At 37.8% G+C, this 22,093-nt stretch overlaps 2 protein-coding genes across 2 annotated transcripts; one reads left to right on the forward strand and one right to left on the reverse strand.

The window, feature by feature from the left end:
• The first annotated feature begins 2,624 nt into the window (after nucleotides 1–2,624).
• Nucleotides 2,625–10,631, forward strand: LOC145501774 (procollagen C-endopeptidase enhancer 2-like). The gene is made up of 6 exons (XM_081481170.1): nucleotides 2,625–2,646; nucleotides 4,871–5,033; nucleotides 5,816–6,150; nucleotides 6,820–6,976; nucleotides 7,918–8,255; nucleotides 9,009–10,631. The coding sequence occupies exons 1-6, from the start codon at nucleotides 2,625–2,627 to the stop codon at nucleotides 9,026–9,028; spliced, it is 1,035 nt and encodes a 344-aa protein (XP_081337296.1). The 3' UTR covers nucleotides 9,029–10,631.
• A 73-nt stretch (nucleotides 10,632–10,704) lies between these two features.
• LOC145501880 (uncharacterized) lies at nucleotides 10,705–21,780 on the reverse strand. Its single transcript, XM_081481267.1, has 6 exons — nucleotides 21,666–21,780; nucleotides 20,403–20,511; nucleotides 17,384–17,722; nucleotides 13,928–14,087; nucleotides 12,800–13,155; nucleotides 10,705–11,476 (listed from the first exon to the last, which is right to left on the reverse strand). The coding sequence occupies exons 1-6, from the start codon at nucleotides 21,690–21,692 to the stop codon at nucleotides 11,457–11,459; spliced, it is 1,011 nt and encodes a 336-aa protein (XP_081337393.1). The 5' UTR covers nucleotides 21,693–21,780; the 3' UTR covers nucleotides 10,705–11,456.
• Nucleotides 21,781–22,093: the final 313 nt, after the last annotated feature.

The following is a 22,093-nucleotide window of genomic DNA, read 5'->3' on the forward strand; positions in this document are numbered from 1 at the left end:
ATATGCAAGTTTGATAAAGACTTCTTTTCTGCGAAAAAATCTCATTGTGCTCTCTAACTAAAAAAAGATCGAAATCCTCACGATGTTAATCTCAGACATGATCAACATACGACTCGAAAAACCTTCAATAAATTGATTAAATGCAAAAAATCGAAACATCTAAATTCTCAAATAGGCGATTTGCATGATGGCGTTATTTGACTGCAACTACCAGAAATTGCTAATCAAAGCAATCGTTATTTAAACCCCATTGGGAATACAAATTGATTAATTGGTAAAATTAATTGACAGAAGCAGAAAATTAAACTTTTACGCTTCTTTTAGAAAAGATACCAAAAAATCTAGTTCCCTCGATGTGATAAAAAAGCTACACCACAGAATTGCTATTAATAAATTTCGTTCAGGGAATCATAAATTACGTATTGAAGGAGGTAGACACACAATACCGAAGACTCTCATAAATTTGAGAATCTGCTCTTTCTGCCTTTCAAATGAGGTTGAAAATGAAATACACTTTCTTTTCTCATGCCAGTAATATAATAGGTTACGTTTAAAATTCTTCGATGAAATAATAGACAAATGTAGTCTTTTTAATGAGTTAGATATTAATGCGGAGGTATTGCTCCTCTTAAACGGCATTGATCCTACTGAATGTCGATTAACTGGTGCTTTTGTTTTTCAAGCAACGTCCCTTACATAGACATGAAATTTCGTTTGTAAATTAAAAATAGAAGCTTTAAGAGCGTTTGCTCGGGCTTCGTACCACAGTATCAAATCGTACTTTACGAAAACGCGTATTGGACGCAATAAAAGCAAATTAAAGAATCAGGATATTTGAAATGTGAAGGTGAATTAATCAACATGACACGAGCGTGGGACAAAGAAAAATTCTGAGTCCCCGACAGGAATCGAACCCATGACCTCCCGAACACCGGGCGGGCGCTCTATCTACTGAGCTACGAGAACTCATGGAGAGCAAGGTCATTTAACTGAGTTCATATATGATAGGTGTCCTGCATACTGCTAGGATCAACGCTATCGAATTCATCGTGAGTAGTGATACGTTAATAAAGATGGTGAATTTTAAGCTCGGTAATGAAATGTGAAGGTGAATTAATCAACATGACACGAGCGTGGGACAAAGAATTTGTCCTCTGTCGGGGACTCAGAATTTTTCTTTGTCCCACGCTCGTGTCATGTTGATTAATTCACCTTCACATTTCATTACCGAGCTTAAAATTCACGATGAATTCGATAGCGTTGATCCTAGCAGTATGCAGGACACCTATCATATATGAACTCAGTTAAATGACCTTGCTCTCCATGAATCTTTTTACAACTTATGGCGATTACTTTGTACAAGCTAGCAGAAATTGTACGAAGTTTGTTTACTGGTCGTGGCGATCCGAGTAAATTGTGTAGCTGAACATCTTTGCCGTGTTGCGACCTTAACCCTTTTCAAGAGTCATAACTCCTTTGGAGAGCGAATAATCCCTTTCCAGAGAGCCAAAACGAATCATGATAAACTCCTTCGCGAAAACAACAGTCCTGTGACTAGGCTTAAATTGCATTGCACATAATTTTCATAAACTTTCAAGTTGTGTATTTTGCGGATAACTTCCAAGAATTTGCGACCCTTAACGCAGTTTATGAAGAAATATTCAAGCTACATATTTTTGCTGAATCAAGACAGGAGTATTTTTAAAAAGGACTCTCATTTATAAAGAGAGATCTGACCTCTCACTGAATGATCGAATTCTAATGAAGAAACTGATTACCTCGGTCAAATTCCAATGGCTGACTCTGGATCAGTGTTGAATCCCTTCTACGTAATTGTCAAAACTGTAACAAGCGTTCTGGTAGTAAACATGGCAGCGCTGCTGAGGTAATTTTCAGTACATCGTCACGCAAACTCCGTGATTGAATCAAACGGATCATTTCTCAAGCGTCTAATCACCAAAAAAGATGGACAAAAGTTTTCTTTCATTCGTATGATGGGCCCAAGTTTATCCCTGTTTTCTAAACAGTGCGTCAACAGTAGGCTCAACAAATGAACATAGGCCCGACTGTATAGCTATACTAGCACTTAGCGTCGAAAACCTAATACCTGATTAGATGATAACGTGATAATCAGAAAAAAAAAAACAATAATTGATGCTGTTCATGACTAATCTTCTTAAGAAAGTAAAGTGGCTTGAAAACTGAGATTCTTGTCGAAGTCAGAACAAAACTATATACTGAGAAAAATCAGAAATAAATTTAATATCTACCCTATATAAAAGGCTGCTCTTATTTCAGTAATTTGTGATCCAAATTACTTGTCTGTCACTTTGCACGCATATTCTGTTAGTTCGTGGAGAAATAACCAAATGTTACACAAAGTGCGTTTATCGTGCAGCCAATAAAGGAGGTATTCAGTATCGGAAGAGTTAAGTATGGCTTTGTCCAACTGCGCGCCTTTCTTCTGTTCAAATAAATATAAATGCATGTAGTTATAAATATTCCATATTGACAATACTCATCCGTTTCGTTTCTGGTAAAGACGTTTCAAAAATTAATGTTCTTGATAGGTGCTGCTGACAAACTTATGGACCATTCATTCAGCGCGTTTTCGTGTTTCAAACATGGTGCAACCCGAACAACCAGGTAAGGGTATTTACAACTTTCAAATCTAGCTAAGTGCACAATGTAATATGCACATTTGATCCAGAATACAATACAAATAATGGCATTTGGCGATGTTTCAATACAGTGAAGTTCTTTATTGATACCCGAAAGAAATTTATGGAGACCCGAAAGACGAAATTTTACGGCGAAATCCTAAACTTTTAGGACGATGGAGAATGAATATTCTCTTCGTCATTTGTTTTTCTACGTTTACAATCTTTGTGTGCCGTACTCTCCTTGCATACACTGGGACTACACTTAAATTAAAGTGCAAATGGCGGATATTATTTTGCTTGATTTGGAATCTACACGGGATCGTGATACTGAGATCGAAAAATACAATGGATATTGTTTTTTGGGTGTGTGTGTGTGTGTGTTTTATTGTGTTTTAGCCATCTTCTGGTTGGGGCAGAAACCTTGGGGGGTTAGAACCTGGGACTAATCAGGCAGGCTGTGACGTCAAAACAGGATGTAGGGTCTACAATCTTTCGTAAATGTTTACAATTTTAAACCAACATTGGAATTAAGGTTACTTCCCACCTTCGCAGGTGCCCTTCGGGAAAAAAATCGTACGCGCGCCAGTTTCAATAAAACCCCAACAAACTGTATATCATAAGAAACCTTAATAAATGTAATTTACGAAAAAAATACAATTTCAGCAATGTTTTCTTTTAGGAAATGTCAGGAGGCGGTAAGGCCTGAAACGACCGAGGCTTCTTCTATTGAATTTATCGGGTATCGGATTCCGCAGTGCGAGCAAAATGGCTGCGCAGTCTTATTCACAAGGCATCAATCAACGAAAGTGTGTCGGGCTTTTTCGATATTCTGATTGGTTGTCTAGATATCCACTTCTAAAGTTGGAGTAGCTAAAAATAGGCGAGACTTGTTGCGTAAATGGACGCCACGGGAAAAATGTGTTAAATATCAAAATTGCCCGACACACTTTGGTTTGTCATTATCTCTGGAATGTTCTGGCAAAATTTCAAGAAAATCCGTCAAATCTGCATACCCTATAAATTCGCTCAAAGTGGATGTATTCCTCCAAAAATCAAATGCGAGATTTTAGCTTGTAATGGTTCGTAAACAACCTGCGCCACGCCCGGAGATTATCACGCCTAATAAAACCGCAAACCAATGGAACAACAGGACCTCCTAGTGCCTATGACAATAGATCAAGATTTCCCGGGAAAAGCATCGCATTGCAACATGTTTTTTTCATCTCGCTCAGTGGAGTTCAATTTAGGACGGCGACGTAATATAATGGGCAAAGACGCCAAAGGCAAAGGCAAAGGCAAAGGCAAAACCCGCGTTAAAAAGGTTAAAGGCGGAAAATGTGCCGCTGAAAAACAAGACGTTAAGGAATCGACGGACAGCTTAAAAAATACCCTTATTGCTGAAATGAGTTCCCTTGGGTAGGTTACATTTTCTTTATCACTTCCGCCAGATTCCGACGAAGAATCTTGTTCGCAGCCTGCACTGACGTTAACTTTGATTTTTAAGCTACTTGCTCCAAGGATATTCGAACGCTCCGGATCTTCTGCAGACGCCGAGATTATCGAAGGCGTTTGGCCAAACCAAGGGCCTTTGTCGCTTTCAGCAAGGTTTTTTTTTTCTTTCCTTGATAATATGGAGGTTTTTCTTTCTTCTTTGAGCCGGGTTTTTTCGATTTCTTTACCCAAGGCCTTTTTTCTGCTTTTGATTTTTCCATAGGAGTTAGCGTAAAGAGCTTCCACGTGGGAATTTTTGTCAAGTGCGTGATGTAAATAAAAATATGCAAATGACATGAAATACGAGCGATGAGCGTTTGCCGCGAAAATTTCCCCAGGGTTCTCGTCCGTTGACAAGATTGTGACACCTTCCTAGTTTATTAACTTTATTTGAAAATACGTTTTTTCTAAATAACTCGGCCGCTTTTTGAGATTTTTAATGTTTCTCTTTTGGAAACACTAGATAAAATGACGAACTTAAATTTTGTCAAATAAAAGAAAAAACGATTTTTTTGGCCTCTGAAGGTGGGAAGTAACCTTAAGCTTGATTGCCAAATTCCTATTATATTTCACTCATTTTATTGGTTTTTATTTGTTTGGTTTCAAAAATAAGTTGACCTACGTACGTTCACAAAAAAAAAATGGTTCAAATCAGTTCGAGAAGGTGAACAATGTTGAAGATATCACTCAGGTCTTTTATTGCATTGTTTTATCAGCACCAGCGCAATGTGGAGGTCCGTTGGTTGGTACATCCGGGAATTTTGCATCTCCTAATTATCCTGGCAACTATCCTAACAACGCCTACTGTATTTGGACAATCACTGTTCCGCAAGGATTACAATTCAGGATAGATTTCCTCTTCTTCGAAACGGAACCTTGGTAAGTCATGACCTCTTGCGGGCTTAGCTGTGCAGCCTCTACGAGTTCTGGTGTTATCAAGTAACTCATATCAAATAATAAGAAATACGTGTAACTTCACCAGTTGTTAATATAGCATAGATACGGTAAACCACATGACTTTAAATCAGACAATTATATACGGAGCCTCGTTTTTACTGCATGGCCAACGTCTGAAGTATAGTCAAAACTTCTTGGACACAGTTAAAATAGTCAATTAAGTACTTTCTTTTTTCAACTGATAAGCTCGTTTATTTGATTTATTTAACGAACTTTAAAACTTACAAAAAATATGACAATTATGACTGAATCAACATTAAAGTAACCATCCTGCCCTAAGTGGATTAAATACCGCAAGCAGTCAGATCATATTTGCCAGCACCTCCAGGCGCGATTCTGGTTGACAAGACCGAAGGCAATAGAAATATTTGCATAATTACAGCTTCCCTGCTACATGGCCAGGGGTTAATTTACCCAGTGGCCGTTACCTACCTGGTGTCCCACTGAAATGAAAATAGCATACTTGCAAACATGGTCAAACATAAATTCATTTCGAGAAAAACAAAAAACCTTTGTCGTGGTTGAGTTGCAAGTCCAGTAAGCGATGTTTTTGTGTTAAAGCATGCATGATAAAAACATGATGACTGAAAATTAAAAGAGGAACAGAACATGAACCAATCCGCCGACCAATTAATCTAAGCTGCCATTACGCAAGGTGTGTTACCTAGAATAAAAGACAATGAGATCATTTCTTATTTCTTCAGCTATGACCTGGTTAAAGTTTTCGTGGGCAGACGTTTAATAAAACGCTTGACTAAAGGAGGAGGAGAGAAAGACAACTTATATTTTAAAGATGATGATGGTGATGGCGATGACGACGACGATGATGATGATGAGTGCGATGATGACGATGATGATGATCGTAAAGATGTGGATTTTGCAAAAGGGATGTACTTTGCCGAACATATGTACAAAGAAAAACACAAAGAGCCCAGAATCGTGTCAATACATGGAACAGGGGAAGTGGTCAGGGTCGTTTTCAAATCTGATCCCTGGGTGACCCGGAGAGGGTTCTTTGCTCATTACAGCATGGGACAAGGTGAATAATGAATTTAACTGATAGGCACATTTCTGGTGTCAAGCGCCATTTTTAACACTTCATAATATAAAACGAGTCATGGTTAGCTTAGAGTATAGTATCATTTTCATTTAGGTATAGTTATATTATACAAGCTTACAGAAAGATTTTATTTGATTCATTATTATTATCTATTATTATTTTTGGCGCTGCCACTAATTGTGGCTACCTCAAAACAGTTTCCAGAACTTCTCGAAACGTTGATGAATTATTATAATCACTTTTTATCAGTCGATAGTACAATCTTGGCATCAAAAAAAATCCCAATTATTGGTGAACACGTTATCATCAGGTCACCATGGCGACAGCATGACCTGCTCAAAGTACCCTTAAATTTAGCTTAAACGGCTAATAACTCAAACCGACCTCGGTGACGCATATTTTTTATAATCGAATTTCGACGCAACTTATGGCGAAGTTCTAAAAAATTCTGCACATGGGGTTCAGAGCTACCTTTAACCTCTAAACCTTAAGGAGGGGGAAAGGACTGGCCTTAAACTGATTGTTTTAACTTTAGAAATAATGAAATCTTCGTGGTGGCCGAAACGTCATGTATTTCTGCTACGCGATCTATATTGTTCAGATTCTGTCACTTGATTCAAGTGTTCTGTGTTCTTCTATTTTCCTTAGCCCTGTGTGGAGGTCCTCTGGTCGCTCCATCCGGGAACTTTACATCTCCTGGTTTTCCAGCAAATTATCCAAACAATGTTGAGTGCAAATGGACCATTACTGTGCCGATGGGATCCACTCTGATGCTAAATTTCCGCACCTTTGAAACTGAACGGTGGTAAGTTTACAACCTACTGCAACCCTGGGCGATATAACAATTAACGCTGCGCTCCTTTGCAATATTTTAATTCTATGCATTGGTTTCAATGAATCAAGCTAATTAAACGAGGTTTAAAATACACAATATTTAAGGTGTGGCGTACCAAAGATGAAATGGTCCCGAGTTTTGCAATCGTAACTGTAGATTATTAAGATTTTGCTTTGCCTGGTTAGAGCTTCAAATTTTTTAACATAAGACACTGTGACCTGTAGCGCTTTGTGCTTTAATATTAAGTACTTAGATTTATTACTAACTTGGGTCAGATGTTGGCATGATCACACAACAGTGGAAGTATAATATAATACAAAAATGTCAAGTCATCCCTTGAGATTTTAAGTGGATGATCACATTTGATAAAACTTTTATGTAATACTTAAACCAAAAGCGCTGGAAACAGTTGCCATTCACTTTAAATGAAAAAGATTAAACAAGGCATCTAATTAGCTTGCTATATTTTTGCCCTTTTCCATTTCTCCTCTTAATTGTTTACTTTATATTTATCTTTGTAATTTTGGAGTGGAATAAATAAATAAAATGGAAAAAAAATGAAATGAAAAGACCTTGCTCGCATGGCTGCTCCATAGACGTTCGGCGGGAAAACTTTGAGGTCGTGGACTTCATGTCTTTTTTATTCCTCTTGTGCTTGCTGATACACTTTTTATTGTTGTTGCTGCTGTTGTTGCTGTTGTCGTTTCTCTAGTTTATACCGCTGCACTTGTTGCTGTGTACTCTTACTTCTTTTTTTCTTTTTTTATTACTATATTCAATGTTGTTGAATTTGTCTTTGCTACTGCACTTGTACATGTGTTGATGTTTTCCTTATCATTGTTTTTGTTGTAGATGCATGTAGCTCTGGAGTGATCTAAATATCCTCAGCTTAGTTCTATTTATTTTTTCAGCTTTGATTACGTCAAAGTAATACGGGGCATTCGCGAGATACGAAGTCTGAGTGGCATGTACGGTCAATATTCGTGGTTCACAGGAAGACTCGACAATGACTGGGATGACGACTGCGAAGATGATGATGATGATGATGACGATGATGATGATGATGATGATGATGGCGATAAATGGAAGAAAAAGTTCCGTTATGGATACCGGATGTCTCGATTCTATGGGTTTCCATACCTTCCTCGACTATACGTCATCGGAAACGGCGAGGAAATATCGATCATCTTTAAATCGGACAGCATTATTACGTTGAGAGGATTTGAAGCCGTTTACCACGTTTTACAAGGTAACATCCTTCTTAGCGTATCAACCTCATTGAAAGCCTCTATTTAAAATTATGCTTTGTTTGAATTATTTGAACCAAGGGTTCAAAGTCCCCCTTTAATTTTCAACAACAGTGATTGACCAAAAAGAGCAGAGAAAAAAGGGGGAAACTCAAAGTTACCTCATAATCTCCAAAAAACATGATTATCAAATTTTCTAGAAGAATTGCGATTCTTATTTCTTATTTTCCGATTGACGACAAACATGGAAACATAGTCTCCTTTTTTGAGGCCAGCAAACTTGGTTTTCTTTACATTTTCATGGAGATGGTTTAACAAGACACAAGTTTAGCATCACTTGATTAAGTGTGGGAGTATTGACCTGGAGTACCGGAATCTGTCACCAGACACCTTAACCCAGCTCATTCCGTTTAATTTTGCTAAGAAAATACACCAATCTGATTCCAAAATGGATGGTGAATGGTACTTAACAGAGATATCTTTATGCAGACCTGAAATAATGCATAGCTAGTGACTGGATTTACTGATGAAAATCGTGTCAATGAAGAATGACACGGTTTGATATCACGACTTCTAAGGGCCTCAATATCAATCCCACAAAAAATTACGAAAAAAATAAGAGAGTGGAGAAAAAAAAAGACTGACATTCCTTTGAATTTTCATACTACAATGGAGATTTTATTTTATGCTGTTAAATAAATTTAATCATATGTATATACTACTAATCATTTTTATGTCACGCTTTTGTTTTCCAGGTCAGCTGCACGGCAAATGAACAGTTTCTGAAGATTTAGCAGACAAACATCAATGCAAAGGAAAGTGTTTGTCTTTTGGGTTATCATTTTGCACGGTTTCAGTTGATCTTTCGCAGTTTAATAACAATGCGTGCGACTGAAAAAAAGTTTGTTTCCATGGCAAGAACAATGTTTTCCATGTGCAGGACACAGTACATTGATCTTGTAATATTTAGGAGGTACAACCAAAGGCAAGAAAGAAATCAAAGTCAAACGTGCTAATTTTGGGGATATCGCCATTTCGCCCACTTTTCCGCTAAGCCGTTTTCAGTATTAATAAAGAACAAATGGCCCAACTTCTGGTGATGATGTAAATGAAGTCCAAAACTGATTTTCCTTGAATCTGTTGGTAATTCCATTATTAAAGAGATAATAATAATTTTAACCTTAGTCGACTGCAAACAGTTTTTTCCTTGTTTTGTTCCACGCAAAGCGCCGAAAGCATTCGCACCTCACCAGGGGTTTGTTGACACTCGCTTCAGAGAGTTCGTCCAAATGCTGCGAAAACGAGAACATAGCACCTTGCATTCTGTTCAGACCTAGACAATACCACGTTAATTGATTATATCACTGAGATTGTTTTTTCGCCAGGTATATGATAACAACTTTCCTTAGCGGAGAAAGGTCTGCCATTTAAGAGTGCTTCTTAACCCCGAGAAGCACCCCCCATCTCACTATCTCTGAACCGAGTGTAAATTGTTCCACTTAAGGCCAAACTTCCTTATTTGTCATAGCTTGTTGCCTGGATGTTACTGTGGGTCCATGTTATATTATTTCAGTTGTTCAACTCCTCTGCTTTCGATCCTTTAATTTATGAGTGGACCAAAAGTGCAAAATTAATTCTGTTAGAACGACTTGATTGATGTTACCTAAGTGATTCCTCAAGCTAAGGGTATTATCAGTTCAAAAGCATGATCAATTAAAGTTGCGTATTCCACTATCCCCACATACAAATTCTCCCTTTCAATGAAAATAGTTCTCGTCTCCTACCCTTGCTATTAAAATAAATCATGAAATTCAATATTTAAAGGGGTTCTGAATAAGTCACTTTGATACCCGGGTGGATGTAACCCATAGCCCTTGGACATTTTAGGCAACTATTTAAGCGATGGAAAACACTAACAGTCTAAGACATCTGCCGGTTTCGGCTTGGAGTTGGCACCGATCACAGAAACGAGAATGGATGCGTCTAATCGATACTGAAAATGATTCAAAATGCCTGGTCTACAATAGAGCGACAAAGAAGGGACATAACTTCACGCCCTTTTCCTTGGCTAAATTTCTTAATCCTAGTGGAACAGATCCAATATTATCGCATGATAGCATTTGTCCTGGCTGTTGTTAGCCACGATCAGTATATTCCACTGCTCAATCTTCGCGCCAGATTTTATCGAGAGCAGGCTCATCCAGGAAGGTATACTTGAGGGAGAAATTAATTTGAAGCTGCGAGGGACCTAGAGGTACGCATTTCAATTTTTTTGGATCTGATGTGTAGCTTTTTTTTGTAATTTTGTTCTTGTTGTCATCACTTTCATCATTTATCATTTTCTAGCTAGGAAGTTTTAAACGTTCTAAAAGGGTCTTAATTTTGTAGGCGACGTGCTTATATAAGCCCCAAGATAATTTTTTACATCTCAAGTGACTAAATCGTGCGATAAACGATAATAAACTTTTATTATTGCATCTACCACGATGAACAACAACACCTCTTCCTCCACAAATTTTTGTTTGTTAGACTCGTTTCCTCGTCACCTCGTCAGGACAACACCGCACTTGTCCCTTTAGGTAACGTTACACGAACCGACTTTTAACTCAACAATGTTGCGCACAGGGCGACTTGACGCAACATTTCGTTGCGGCAGTATGTTGCAAGTTTTTGAAAGCGATGCAAAAACTTGCAACATTATTGCCCGAAGTTTGTATGTTACGTTTAAAATCGTCACGTGTAACATACCGTTGCCGACAGTCGCCGACCGTTGGGCATCAAACTTGCGTCAAAAGTTGTCTCGTGTAACATGGATTAATAATCGATATTGAAATTCGGCGTTAAAATTCGGCTCGTGTAACATCACTTTTCTGGATCAAAGCAACATTGAAATTTAACCTAAAGACCGCCCCACCCTAGTCCTGAAATCTTACCAAACTTTGCCGCAACCACGCGAAGTGCGAGACAGCAAGAAAGTTTGTTCAAAATATTCGACAAGATACTTGTCAACCTGAGTTTCAGAAAAAAAAAACATTTTAATATGATGATTAGTGTATACATGGAGTTTTTCAGAACTATGGATTGACGTTATGGCATCATTACTTTTATTTAGATGAAGCGCATTCCCTTAAACGCCGATAACTTGTTTTAATCAAAACGCAAAACGTTTCTTTTCTTTGACATCTTTAGAAATGGTAGAGGAATCATTTGTCATCGCGGCCACCTGAAAGGGAAAGAAACAGCGAACGGTTATTTAGTAAATGGCGCGGGATAAAAAATAACATTTTAATTTCCAGGAAGGTTGAACTCACTGTGACCTAGCTGAAGAGAAACGCTTTGGCTAAAGCGGTCACTTGTAACATAATCATATTACGGCAGTTCAATCTGAGTTTATGGACGGAAAAAAAAGTCATTTGCTACAAGTTTGTTACAGTACAATTACCGGACACAGCAGTTATTACAAGTTCTGACAGCTCTCGAATCAGCTGGCAGCATGCCCTGGAAGAACCCTTCCGCCTTGACAAAATGCTTTAGGTTGATTTGAAGAAATCATTTGAATCAGCCAACCTCGCAAATAGTTTGATGTTAACGGAAGGTTGCTTCTGTTGCTAGAATTATCAAGCTCTATTCCAAGTTTTATTCAGCTTTTCCACTCAACCAAGTTTCAGCCTTTGAAGAGTCTGCTATCCCGAAGAAATTCGTTTCGAAAGATGCGACTTCGGAGGCCTAGACCGCCTCTTTGGAACGGTACTTGGCAGCCAGGTCGTGTTTATGTGACGTCATTCCGTCCAACTCGAAATTGACGGGAAGGAGCAAAAACCTGCAACTAACTTTGCTTCCTTTAAAAGGTCGGCAAAATGTATTTTTTCGAAGGGATTATTCACTTCAATATCTTCAATGCCATCATTTTCGGAGTTTGGAGCAAATTTGCCTCAAAATAATACGGCTCAAGAACAGCCATAGCCCAGAGAGGCAGTTAAAAGGCTTGTCGGAAGCCATTCGGACAAAATCTCTTGGTCGGAATGACGTCACGAAAACGCGGATTGGCTGCTGAGTACTGTTAAAAATGGCGGCAACGAAGCCGAATTTTGGGCTTCTTTGGAGACGAATTCCATAAGGAAAACCTACACTTTAGAGGCTGAAACCTCGATGAGAAGAAAAACTTAGTGTGAGGTGTTTATTAACAGTTGATTAAATAATAATAATAATAACAATATTTCAAGAAGGTGATAAGAATGGCAAGGCAAGGCCCTGCATCAATTAAATTCAATACCCCGGTGTGGCTTGGCCAGATTAACAATTTTCAGCCTTATTCTCTCGACACGTGTATATTTGTTTTGTCATAGTAAACTTATGAATGGTCAATTGCCTCTATGAGACATGCCTGCAGGGAATCATGGTAGTTACATTCACCATCTTAGACTGGATATTTGTTTTGATGAATACCATGATTAATTCCCTGCATGCGTATCTTATTGAGGGAATTGATCATTGACCACCGTCGAATACTTCAACAAGATGAAAACCTTGAATAAGTATCCAATACCTCTAAACACCTTGAACCTGGCTGAGAACCCTCTCTGACCAGTATCGTTACCATCAGATGAAAAGTTGATTGATATCTGCTGCCCTCGAGCTCGGACATAAACACATGGAGCTCGTGGTGGTCTCCCCCGGCTTTGCCGTCGATAACGGTCATATCCGGCTGCCAAACGATCATAAGGAGTATCATAGCCAAAGTAATCAACATCGTCAGCAACTTCATCATCATCATCATCATCATCACAAGGACTATCTTCTCGATACAAGGGAAACGACAGAGACCTTTTTCCTCTGGATCGGAATACACCACTTAAAGTGCCGACCACAGTGTTTCCCCGCCTAATCGTGATGATATCTCTTCTGTTAAAAGAACACAAGGCACAGCACGTAATCAGACCTAAAACTGACGCTGTTGTGACTTTTAGTACATGTAGTCTGCATTATCGAGTTGACAAGTACGCGTTGCTCGTCCTAAGCCTTGAAGAGGTGGGGGTTGGGGTTTGGGGGTTGGGAGGGGGGTGGATGCTTCCCCACACCGAGAAGGTTTTTTTCAAAATTTTGAAGGGATTTACTGTGTGATCCTGAAACGTCCAGTATAGTACCTGGTCGTTAATCCCTCGCCAGAATCTCGACACGTCAACTCTCTCAACGTCATTTAGCATAGCCACAACAACCCCAGTTTGATTTGCATATCGTGTTAAGCTAGATTTACTCTTTTCGATAAGATCCTCCGGTTTTTTCCCATTGAAAGAACTTTGCCGAATTCGCACCTTTGTCCATTCGTTCATCATATTTGGCTAATCTCGTGAAAATTTACGTTATTTTATGATTTTGTGAGAAACAAGTGAAATCCACGATGGCAGCTCCAGCTGAGATGACGAGCCGTGACTGACTTCAATAGATGTCAGATGACATCATGACCATCAGAATATTTGTCATCTTGTAGAACAAATCCAGGGCTATCTATTAAACTCAAAACGTTTTAGATATGTCTTATTATAATGATAAGAGTGTTTTGTACGCCTGCCAGACGCATGCATAGTAAAGTTAAGATATTTTTTCGTATTCACAACTAAGCTGCGTACCTGAGGAGCATTATTAGTCTGTCTACGTGAATACTCCAATAACTTACCCCCTTTCAGTGTCTATTGTTAAAAACTCCAGCAACAGTCCTCTCACGTTCCTCCCAGGTATGATCCACGTGATGTCTGAATTGGGTGGATAGCTCCCTGCATTGAAACCAGGCGATCTAAATATCCGGTTATTTCCTCTCAATGTATAGGTTCGGGGAGCTAATAAACAAAAAGAGAATATTAGGTTAAGTACCTTTACTTTTGAGCACCTTTAAAGGCCATCGATATTTTCGACAGCCAACTAGGCAATACAGTCAGGCACCTCATTTTTTTTTTTTTTTTTTTTTTTTTTTATTTGGCCCTAACTGGACATATGTAATGCTTTGCTTCTTGTCAAATCAGGCAACTAAAGCTTGTTTACTGTTTCTTGGAATTTACATTACAAATGTCGAGTTTTCTGCCGATTTAGTTTTTGTCTAGTACGCACTAAGAATTCGCCGGTACCCATTTATACACCTGAGTGGAGAGAGGCACCATGAGAGTAAAGTGTCTCGCCCAAGAACACAACACAGGGCTCGAACCCTGTACTAACCATGAGGCCACCATGAGGCTAACCCTGCGATGGATAGTATCCCATCCAGGGGGAAGTAGAAATGCTCCGGCCCGATGAGCCACTTAGCTCGTATGCAGACTTTACCTTACCTAATACACACTAGTACTGTCACAACAAGATCTTGAGAACCACTGCTTACATTTCCACGTCTTGGCTACTGTCTTTTACTTTCCTTTTTTATTTACGTTGTAACCTTCCGGTGAAATTCTTTAAAACAAAACTCGTACGTGGGCAATAATTGCACATAGCATCGATGTTTTCTGCATACTGCTAGTCAGGGATTTATCGGGCTGTGGTCATATCAACCCCATTACATGAAACTATATATTGTTTGCCCGGATTAGTCTTCAGTTCAGAATGACGTGTACACCAAACTCATAAGTATTCAGTTTTTGCAGTTAGGTAATACGTTCGATGAATTCAAGCTAAGTGTAGTTAAGAGCGATCTTTTTCAGGCGCAAAGTTTAATAATACCTCGATAAATAATTGGAAACCGGTATTTGAAGTAAACTTTAATAAGAATTATACTAAACCAATTAGATTATTTGCTCTCGATTTGTATGAGGTGATAGCTATAGTTGATGAGGCTGCAGGCCGAATCAGCTATATCCTCATAGAAATCTCGAGCTCATAATCTAATTGTTAAATAGTGGCCTTGATGTGACCACAAACGTTACTTGACGATTTGCACCAGGCGCATGGTATTTCCGTGTAAACGTTTACATTCCCTCATAACTTGAAATCGAATTAACTCAAATGAAGACTTGGGGCGTTTTCCATTTAATACAAAATCCCAAATCTTCCAACGGTAGCAAGTGGACTGAATTTTTCTGGACAAAGTTCTTGAGAATTTAAAAGAAAATAATCTGTTGAACCTCCGAACAACTTATTGAAACTGCAGAGAGTCAGTTCAAATGGAACAGATATTCCCAGTAAGAGCTTTTCAAAACATTTGGTATACGTCGCTAAGATGTCCCTTTTTCAAAAATTCCGGAAAATGCTCACATCATGCGCCACTGAAAATTCTCAAAACAAAATCAACCGGGATTTTTCATCGAAAATGGAAAGTGACCCTATTAATTATATTTTAGACTGCTGACAACCGGGTTTTTCTCTTAAGGTCACTTAGACGTGTGGTTAGCGAACGCAAAAGGGTGGTATGGCTCGCCGACCCGTTGCCCTTTTGGCTGAAGCATGTCGCCTCATAATCCCCGCCATTGCTGCCACGTTGAATGGTGAAAGGGAATTTCAACGTAACAGAAGTGGAAATTCCTTCTCACCATTGAAGGCGTTTCCCTTAGTAATTTGTTGCGAGGTCTTTTTTTCAGTTTGTTTGTTGTTGTTGTTGTTGTTGTTTTCTTTTTTTTTCTTTCTATAATTAAGTAATTACATTGTTTTGTAACTCCTTAAGTAACGTAATGTGTAAGTCATAATAAGTTATTATTACGTATTGTAAGTAAGTAAGGCAATGCCAAGTATTGTAAATAGTTTTTTTTTTATGTATTATAAGTGACGTTTGTAAGACCGTAAAGCATTAGAAATACTAATAATAATAATAATAATAATAATAATAATAATAATAACCACTTAATAACCGAGAGTGAGGTCGTTACGGGAAAATCTCAAACTGAGGCCTTGCGAACCGAACGGTCGAGGTTATTAAGTTGTTTATCATATGGCCGATTAATTAAAGAAAAGAAAAAAATTATTCGAGCGGAAGTCGTCAGATTACATCCGGCGATGCGCGCGTTTACCGATTCATTCATCGATCGTCTCAAACCCAGGGCAAAACTACACAGTCAGTGAACTTCACCCCTGTATTACGTATTCCGTAAAAATACACATTTCTTTACGGGAAAAGTGATTGTCACAGCCTCAAAAAGGTGTTTTAGTATAGTGGTGCCACAAGTTGATGGGGGAGTTTTTGCGACTTTTGTGGCGAAACGTCAACGCACATGGAAAAGACAGAAAGTGCTTCAAAGTAGTCCAAACCAACGGTCTTTCGGTGAAACAAAATACTAATGCTTCAGAATGGACTGCTCAGAATAACTCGATCTCCGCATTCGCTTTCGACAACATATCTTCGCCTTAATTCTTCATTCTGGGATTTAGGGATGAACTTTTCAAGCCTTGTGAACGTCTAAAACTTCCTGCAGTTATTAGAAACACTGCTACCGACAGAAACCGCCCGATTGTTTACATCTGATGATCCTGGAAGCTGATTTACCCTTGCTTGTGTAAAGCGAGGGAATATATTTGATGAGAACTGTGACGGAGTTTAATATTTCTGTAATTGTTGTGACTAAGATGATATCTTATAAGTTTCTTTGTTGTGTTTTGCTCAGGATGCATGACAGATCTGCCGATGGTGTTTTTCATTTAGCGACTTTAGCTTTACTTAAGACTCGGCAAACTTTGATTGTTTTTCACTAGTGCCCGCCAAGGTTACCGACTGGTGAGTCAAAAACGACTCCTATGTAAATTTTATTAAGGAAAAATCTCTAAACTTTTAGCTACTTACTTTCTCTTACTGTTTTAAATCGGTTTTCATCGTTGCAATGCGCTTGAATTTTCAGAGCCGGGCTCTTCCTAATTTGCATAATCCGTAATCGGCCCGTGGGCATTACGGCTGCATAATGACCGTTCAGATCTCGCTCTTAGCCAATCAGAGCGCGCGTTATATCGGCCACAAGCCAAAGCCATACAATAATGTCGTGTATTGTAAGTAGGTTAAGTATTGTGTCGTGTTGTAAGTAGAGTAAAGCAATGTAAGTAATTATGTGCTTAGCAATAAAAAAATAAAAAAATAAAAAATAATAATAATAATAATAATAATCCCAGCTGAGTCTCGAGAGAAAAACAGTCTGCCAACAGTCTAATTATACTTTAGTACTTTCATTACCAGGTGTAGTAGTGGGAGTACTTGGTGGAGCAGTAGACGGTGCAGTAGTTGGTGGAGAAGTCGGTTCAGCATTGCATTCATCAGTATGGCAACAATCCACGTTACATGACTCAACATCACCGGTTTCATTAAGATTGCTACATACGAACTCCGACGAGCAAAGAATTGGCGGTAAACACACTTTGATTTTAACTTCAGTCATAATTTCATTTTCATTTCTAAGTGTCGTCACGGTAGAACAGTTGAAACCTGACTCGCAAGTTACCAGTTCCTCTTCATTGGCGCAATCTTCTACGCAAATGAAGCATCTCAGGCGGGGTGGTGTGCCGCTGCCGCCATCTGTGGAAACAAATTGTTTCAATATCGTTATGGCGGTGGGTTAAAGATGATTTCCAGTCCGTACTTCACACACTCGAGAGTTTGTTTACGTTTTTTGTCTTGTTCCATGTACGACATTACAAAATGTAAACATTGCATGAAGTAATTAAATTCAAAGTTTCATGTCAACAACCATTATGGATACGAAGCTTTATGCTTCGTTCTTTCTCATCAGATCACTTGATGAAACAGCTTCTCAGCTGTAAAAATCAATGAAGCTGTTGGAAAAAGAATTTGAAAGGCCTCAAAGATAAGGAATGTGGTTCGTAACGAATAACATCGATTCGCATTTCATCGAGTGAGACATATATTGTTTATAAACATTAGGGTGCTGAGACTGCGCAGTACGGACTGGAAATCATCTTTTCACACAGTGTAATGAGATTTTTAAAAAATTAAAAGGAAAACAGCTACATGTACCATTGTTTATGGGAAGATGATTTTCCTGTCACAGACAGTAGTTCAACCTTCTGGTTACTAGTCCGCATGCGTATACTTCTTAGCCACATCAGACTATAAGGCCATGGCGCTGGTTATTTAACGGGGGGACGCTAATCCATTCATATGAAGAAGGTATAGATGTATAATAATAACAATAATAATAATAATAATAATAATGATGATGATGATGATGATTATTATTATTATCATTATTAGTAAAGGTTTTTTAAAACAATTTGAAGTAAAAACTAACGGTAAAAGGGCGCGACTCTCCGTCATCGCATTATCAAGCTTAAAAGTGAAGAAAAAATTTTGCATAAGTTAAATATAAAACGAAGAAGTAAAAGTATGTAAAGTATGAAAATATAAAAAAGGGTGTTAAGAACAATAAAATGCATGCAAGAATAACATAATTAAAAATCAAGCAACATCTGAAACCGCGCGAAGTCAAGCCGTCTATTGCTTAACCAACAATCCCTTGCAAATATCAATTTAAATGTGACCTGTGTGATGCAGGTTATGTTGGTTACACGCGGCGGCATTTGCATCAACGCTTAGACGTGCGCAAGAATGCGTCTTCCTCCATTGGAAAACATTTTCTTATGAAACATTCTTATGTGCCCAAGGATCTTACCAAGAATTTATATAATTACCATCTTAAAAAAGTGCAAGAACTAGTTTGACTCTCTCATTTTTAATTATGTTATTCTTGCATGCATTGTGTTGTTCTTAACACCCTTTTTTACATTTTCAGACTTAATGTACTTTTACTTTTTCGTTTTAGTTTTATACTTATGCAATTTTTTTTTCTCTTTTAAGCTTGATAATGACCGAAGTTCGGTCGAAACGTCGCTAACTTTAACCGTTAGTTTTTACTTCAAATTGTTTTAATAATAATAATAATAATAATAATAATAAGTATGTTTACTCTTCGTTACTGATACTTATTAGAAACAGAAAAAGAACATTTGTGGAGACAGTGTGACCGAGCTTGATACTGCTATATCGGCTGGTCTGACTCCAAAGTGCCAGCTGATATTATTAACCACGTTACGTTCATACGACTCTTAATTTACCTTGACCCTGAAAAGTTTGTATTAGGGAATGGTCAATGAAAAAGAACTATTTATAAGTCGGCACACTTTACAGTATCCGGCTGGTAATTTTAAAAAGGCCAGCGCCCCGGCTAATGTATCATGTTGTTATGTGTAATCATTTGAAAATGAAAACCAAGCAATTAAAAAAATAACGACAAAAGTGGTGAAAGCAAAGATACTGATAGATGACAAATGTGGACCAGATTGCATCTTACGTTGCTTTTAAATTTTTATACTTTTTTAACATTGTACATACGTTTTTATTTTAGTTTCTTGAATTTTAATGTTATTATAACGTATACCTGTAGTATTTCACCTCAGTGTCCCCAATTAGCTTCCTTAGCTAAAGTTGTAAGACACTTCAAAATAAATATAAATATACATTTATATAGCGCCATTTTCCACTAATTGTCCATGGCGCTTTAATAAAGTTTACTATTATTATTTATCAAATTTCAACCAAAAAATAATGACTTAAAGATTCAAATTTCGCCAATTGATTTTGTGACAAGCGGTCATTCAACCGAGGTTTTTGAACATAATCCACTTCCACCCTCTCCTGTATTTATTTGGCGGCATATGCGGGAAGTAAGAATGACCCGGCTTACTTTCGATAGTCCCCTATCTGTACCATTGTCCTGTCTAAGTGAACAGTAACCTACTTGGGTTGAAGCCGTCGAGAATTTCAAGTGAAAAGCTAGTTGTCAACATTTAAATTAATTAACTGCATCAAGATGATGCTATTGAGACTCTGATATATAGGTCCGCAACACGTATAAGATCTCTAGGTGAAATTGACAGTTTTAAAAAATGGACTTGGCAGAACTGACAGACGACAAATCTGGAACAGATTGTATCTTATGTAGCTTTTAAAATTTTATCAAGTGTATATATGCTTTAATTCTAGTTTCTTTAATTTATAATGGATTTTTAATGTTATTTTAATGAAAATTTGTGGTATTTCATTACAACGTCCCCAATTAGCTTCCGGAGCTAAAGTTTTAAGACACTTTAATAAAGTTTATTGTTATTATTATTATTTATTATTATTATTATTATTATTATTATTATTCCTAAGCTTCTTTTGAAGCCAAGACCCCTACCTTCGTCTTGCAGCCCTAGCAAACGTTTCGTGTTGCTGAGATCCTGGATTTCGTCCAACCAATTAGGAAAGGGCAATGAATGAGCGGTCGCTATGCATATTACCACCACCTAAGCGAATATAAATTAAATGTGATCAGGGAAACGTGCAAGCACTTCGTTGCCTTATTACTTGTACCAATATATAATTCATAAAAAATACGTTTTCATTAAACTGAGTTAAGCTCAAAGCATACATTTATTCTTTAACTGAGCAAGCTTTAAGTGGTATTACAGTAACTGCAGTATTTGGGCGGCAATGAAAATTTGAAATTAAATTCGAGTTGAGCGGCCGGTAATTATAACTACTTGAAGTTAATTATGAAAATATGTTTTCAAAGAGAGGCGATTTCATTTCAGAGACATATCTGACTTTCAAATCACGTGCTTGCTTCGTACTGCATATGGTTAAGAAAAATGTTAACCGGCCTTTGATGAGAAGAAGACAGCCTAACCTTAGCGAGATGTTTATCAATTAGGAAAGATTTTTAAAACCGTGGTATTAAATTAATTTTGCTCAAAGGCGAGAGTTTAGGTGAAGTTCATAGCTGCAAGCTGAAAAGGCCAGAGCATTAAAAGCCAAAGCGAGGTACTCTTAGATTATGCGGTGGACTCATATGATTGTGAAGTAAATACTCAGTGCATGCACACAAAAGCAAACAATTTTAAATGTAACTCTGACACGTAAATGAAGAATTTAATTTTGTACAATTTTCACTTGTCCATCAACCGTGTTGTTTTTTTCCTTTACACCTTCCCAGTAGATCATTATCAACTGCTGTAAATTACTTAATATACAAGACAGTCAATTCGAGAAAACGTTTCTTGGCTGGTATTAGTTACAAATATATTTGAGCTTATTAGATAGCAGGTTCTCGGGTTGACGATCGATCATCATTGATGTTCATGTTGTTTTACGTTCAGTGTTATCCCATTATAAATATGGTCACACAAAACTTACATGAACACTGCTGCTAATGGTTATCGGGAGGGTGTCATTGATAATATCCTATATACAGAGTAGCGCTGGATAAGTTCCACTAAAAATAAACTTAGACTTTGTTTATTTTTCTTAATGTGTGCATCATGATTTGTAAAAAGGTTCGGTTGCATTTTGATGATATTATGTCCCAACGTTAAATGTGAAGCTATGTCCAAACATTATCAACGAAAACAAGAGTTTCAAACCTTCTGTCAACGGCAACAATACAAATTAAATCGCTTACCGTTAAAGACAGCCAATCTATCTTCATTTTCACTTGATTCCTTCGTTACCACATGTTTTCTACGACTCCGTGGATGCTTGTTGATCCTTGTCGCTTTTATATTGCTTTGATCATCCGGATTCAGGCTTTACCTCAATATAGAACCTCTTCGAGCCAATAGGGCGACCTGTAATTGATCGAGACGGTTTGTCTGTCATGATAATCGTATTGCCTTCCTCTTAATATAGTCTCCACTGCGACACTTCCGTCAACTAATATTAGTCAAAGAAAACAACGGATCACGTTTTGTTTTGTGTACTTACCCTAAAGCATTTCTGTTGCTTTTAAATGAATAAAACACGTATTTTATAAATTAGTTTTTACCACGAACGAAATTACTGGTTAGATGTTAGTAGTAACATTAGTTACAGCTCTGCATTCGTTACCAT

This window comes from Orbicella franksi, chromosome 10 (assembly GCF_964199315.1).
Source record: "Orbicella franksi chromosome 10, jaOrbFran1.1, whole genome shotgun sequence".
NCBI lineage: Eukaryota > Metazoa > Cnidaria > Anthozoa > Scleractinia > Merulinidae > Orbicella > Orbicella franksi.

What these genes read in the sequence shown, in the direction of transcription:
- LOC145501774 (XM_081481170.1), top strand. Translation starts at nt 2,625, where the DNA reads ATGGTGCAACCCGAACAACCAG. An exon ending in GGTGCAACCCGAACAACCAG is followed by an intron (nt 2,647 to 4,870) that starts GTAAGGGTATTT and finishes TTGTTTTATCAG; the next exon opens with CACCAGCGCAATGTGGAGGT. An exon ending in ACCTTTGAAACTGAACGGTG is followed by an intron (nt 6,977 to 7,917) that starts GTAAGTTTACAA and finishes TTATTTTTTCAG; the next exon opens with CTTTGATTACGTCAAAGTAA.
- LOC145501880 (XM_081481267.1), bottom strand. Translation starts at nt 21,692, where the DNA reads ATGAAGATAGATTGGCTGTCTTTAACG. An exon ending in ACAATAGACACTGAAAGGGG is followed by an intron (nt 13,156 to 13,927) that starts GTAAGTTATTGG and finishes TTCTTTTAACAG; the next exon opens with AAGAGATATCATCACGATTA. An exon ending in CAGGTTCAAGGTGTTTAGAG is followed by an intron (nt 11,477 to 12,799) that starts GTATTGGATACT and finishes TTTCCCTTTCAG; the next exon opens with GTGGCCGCGATGACAAATGA.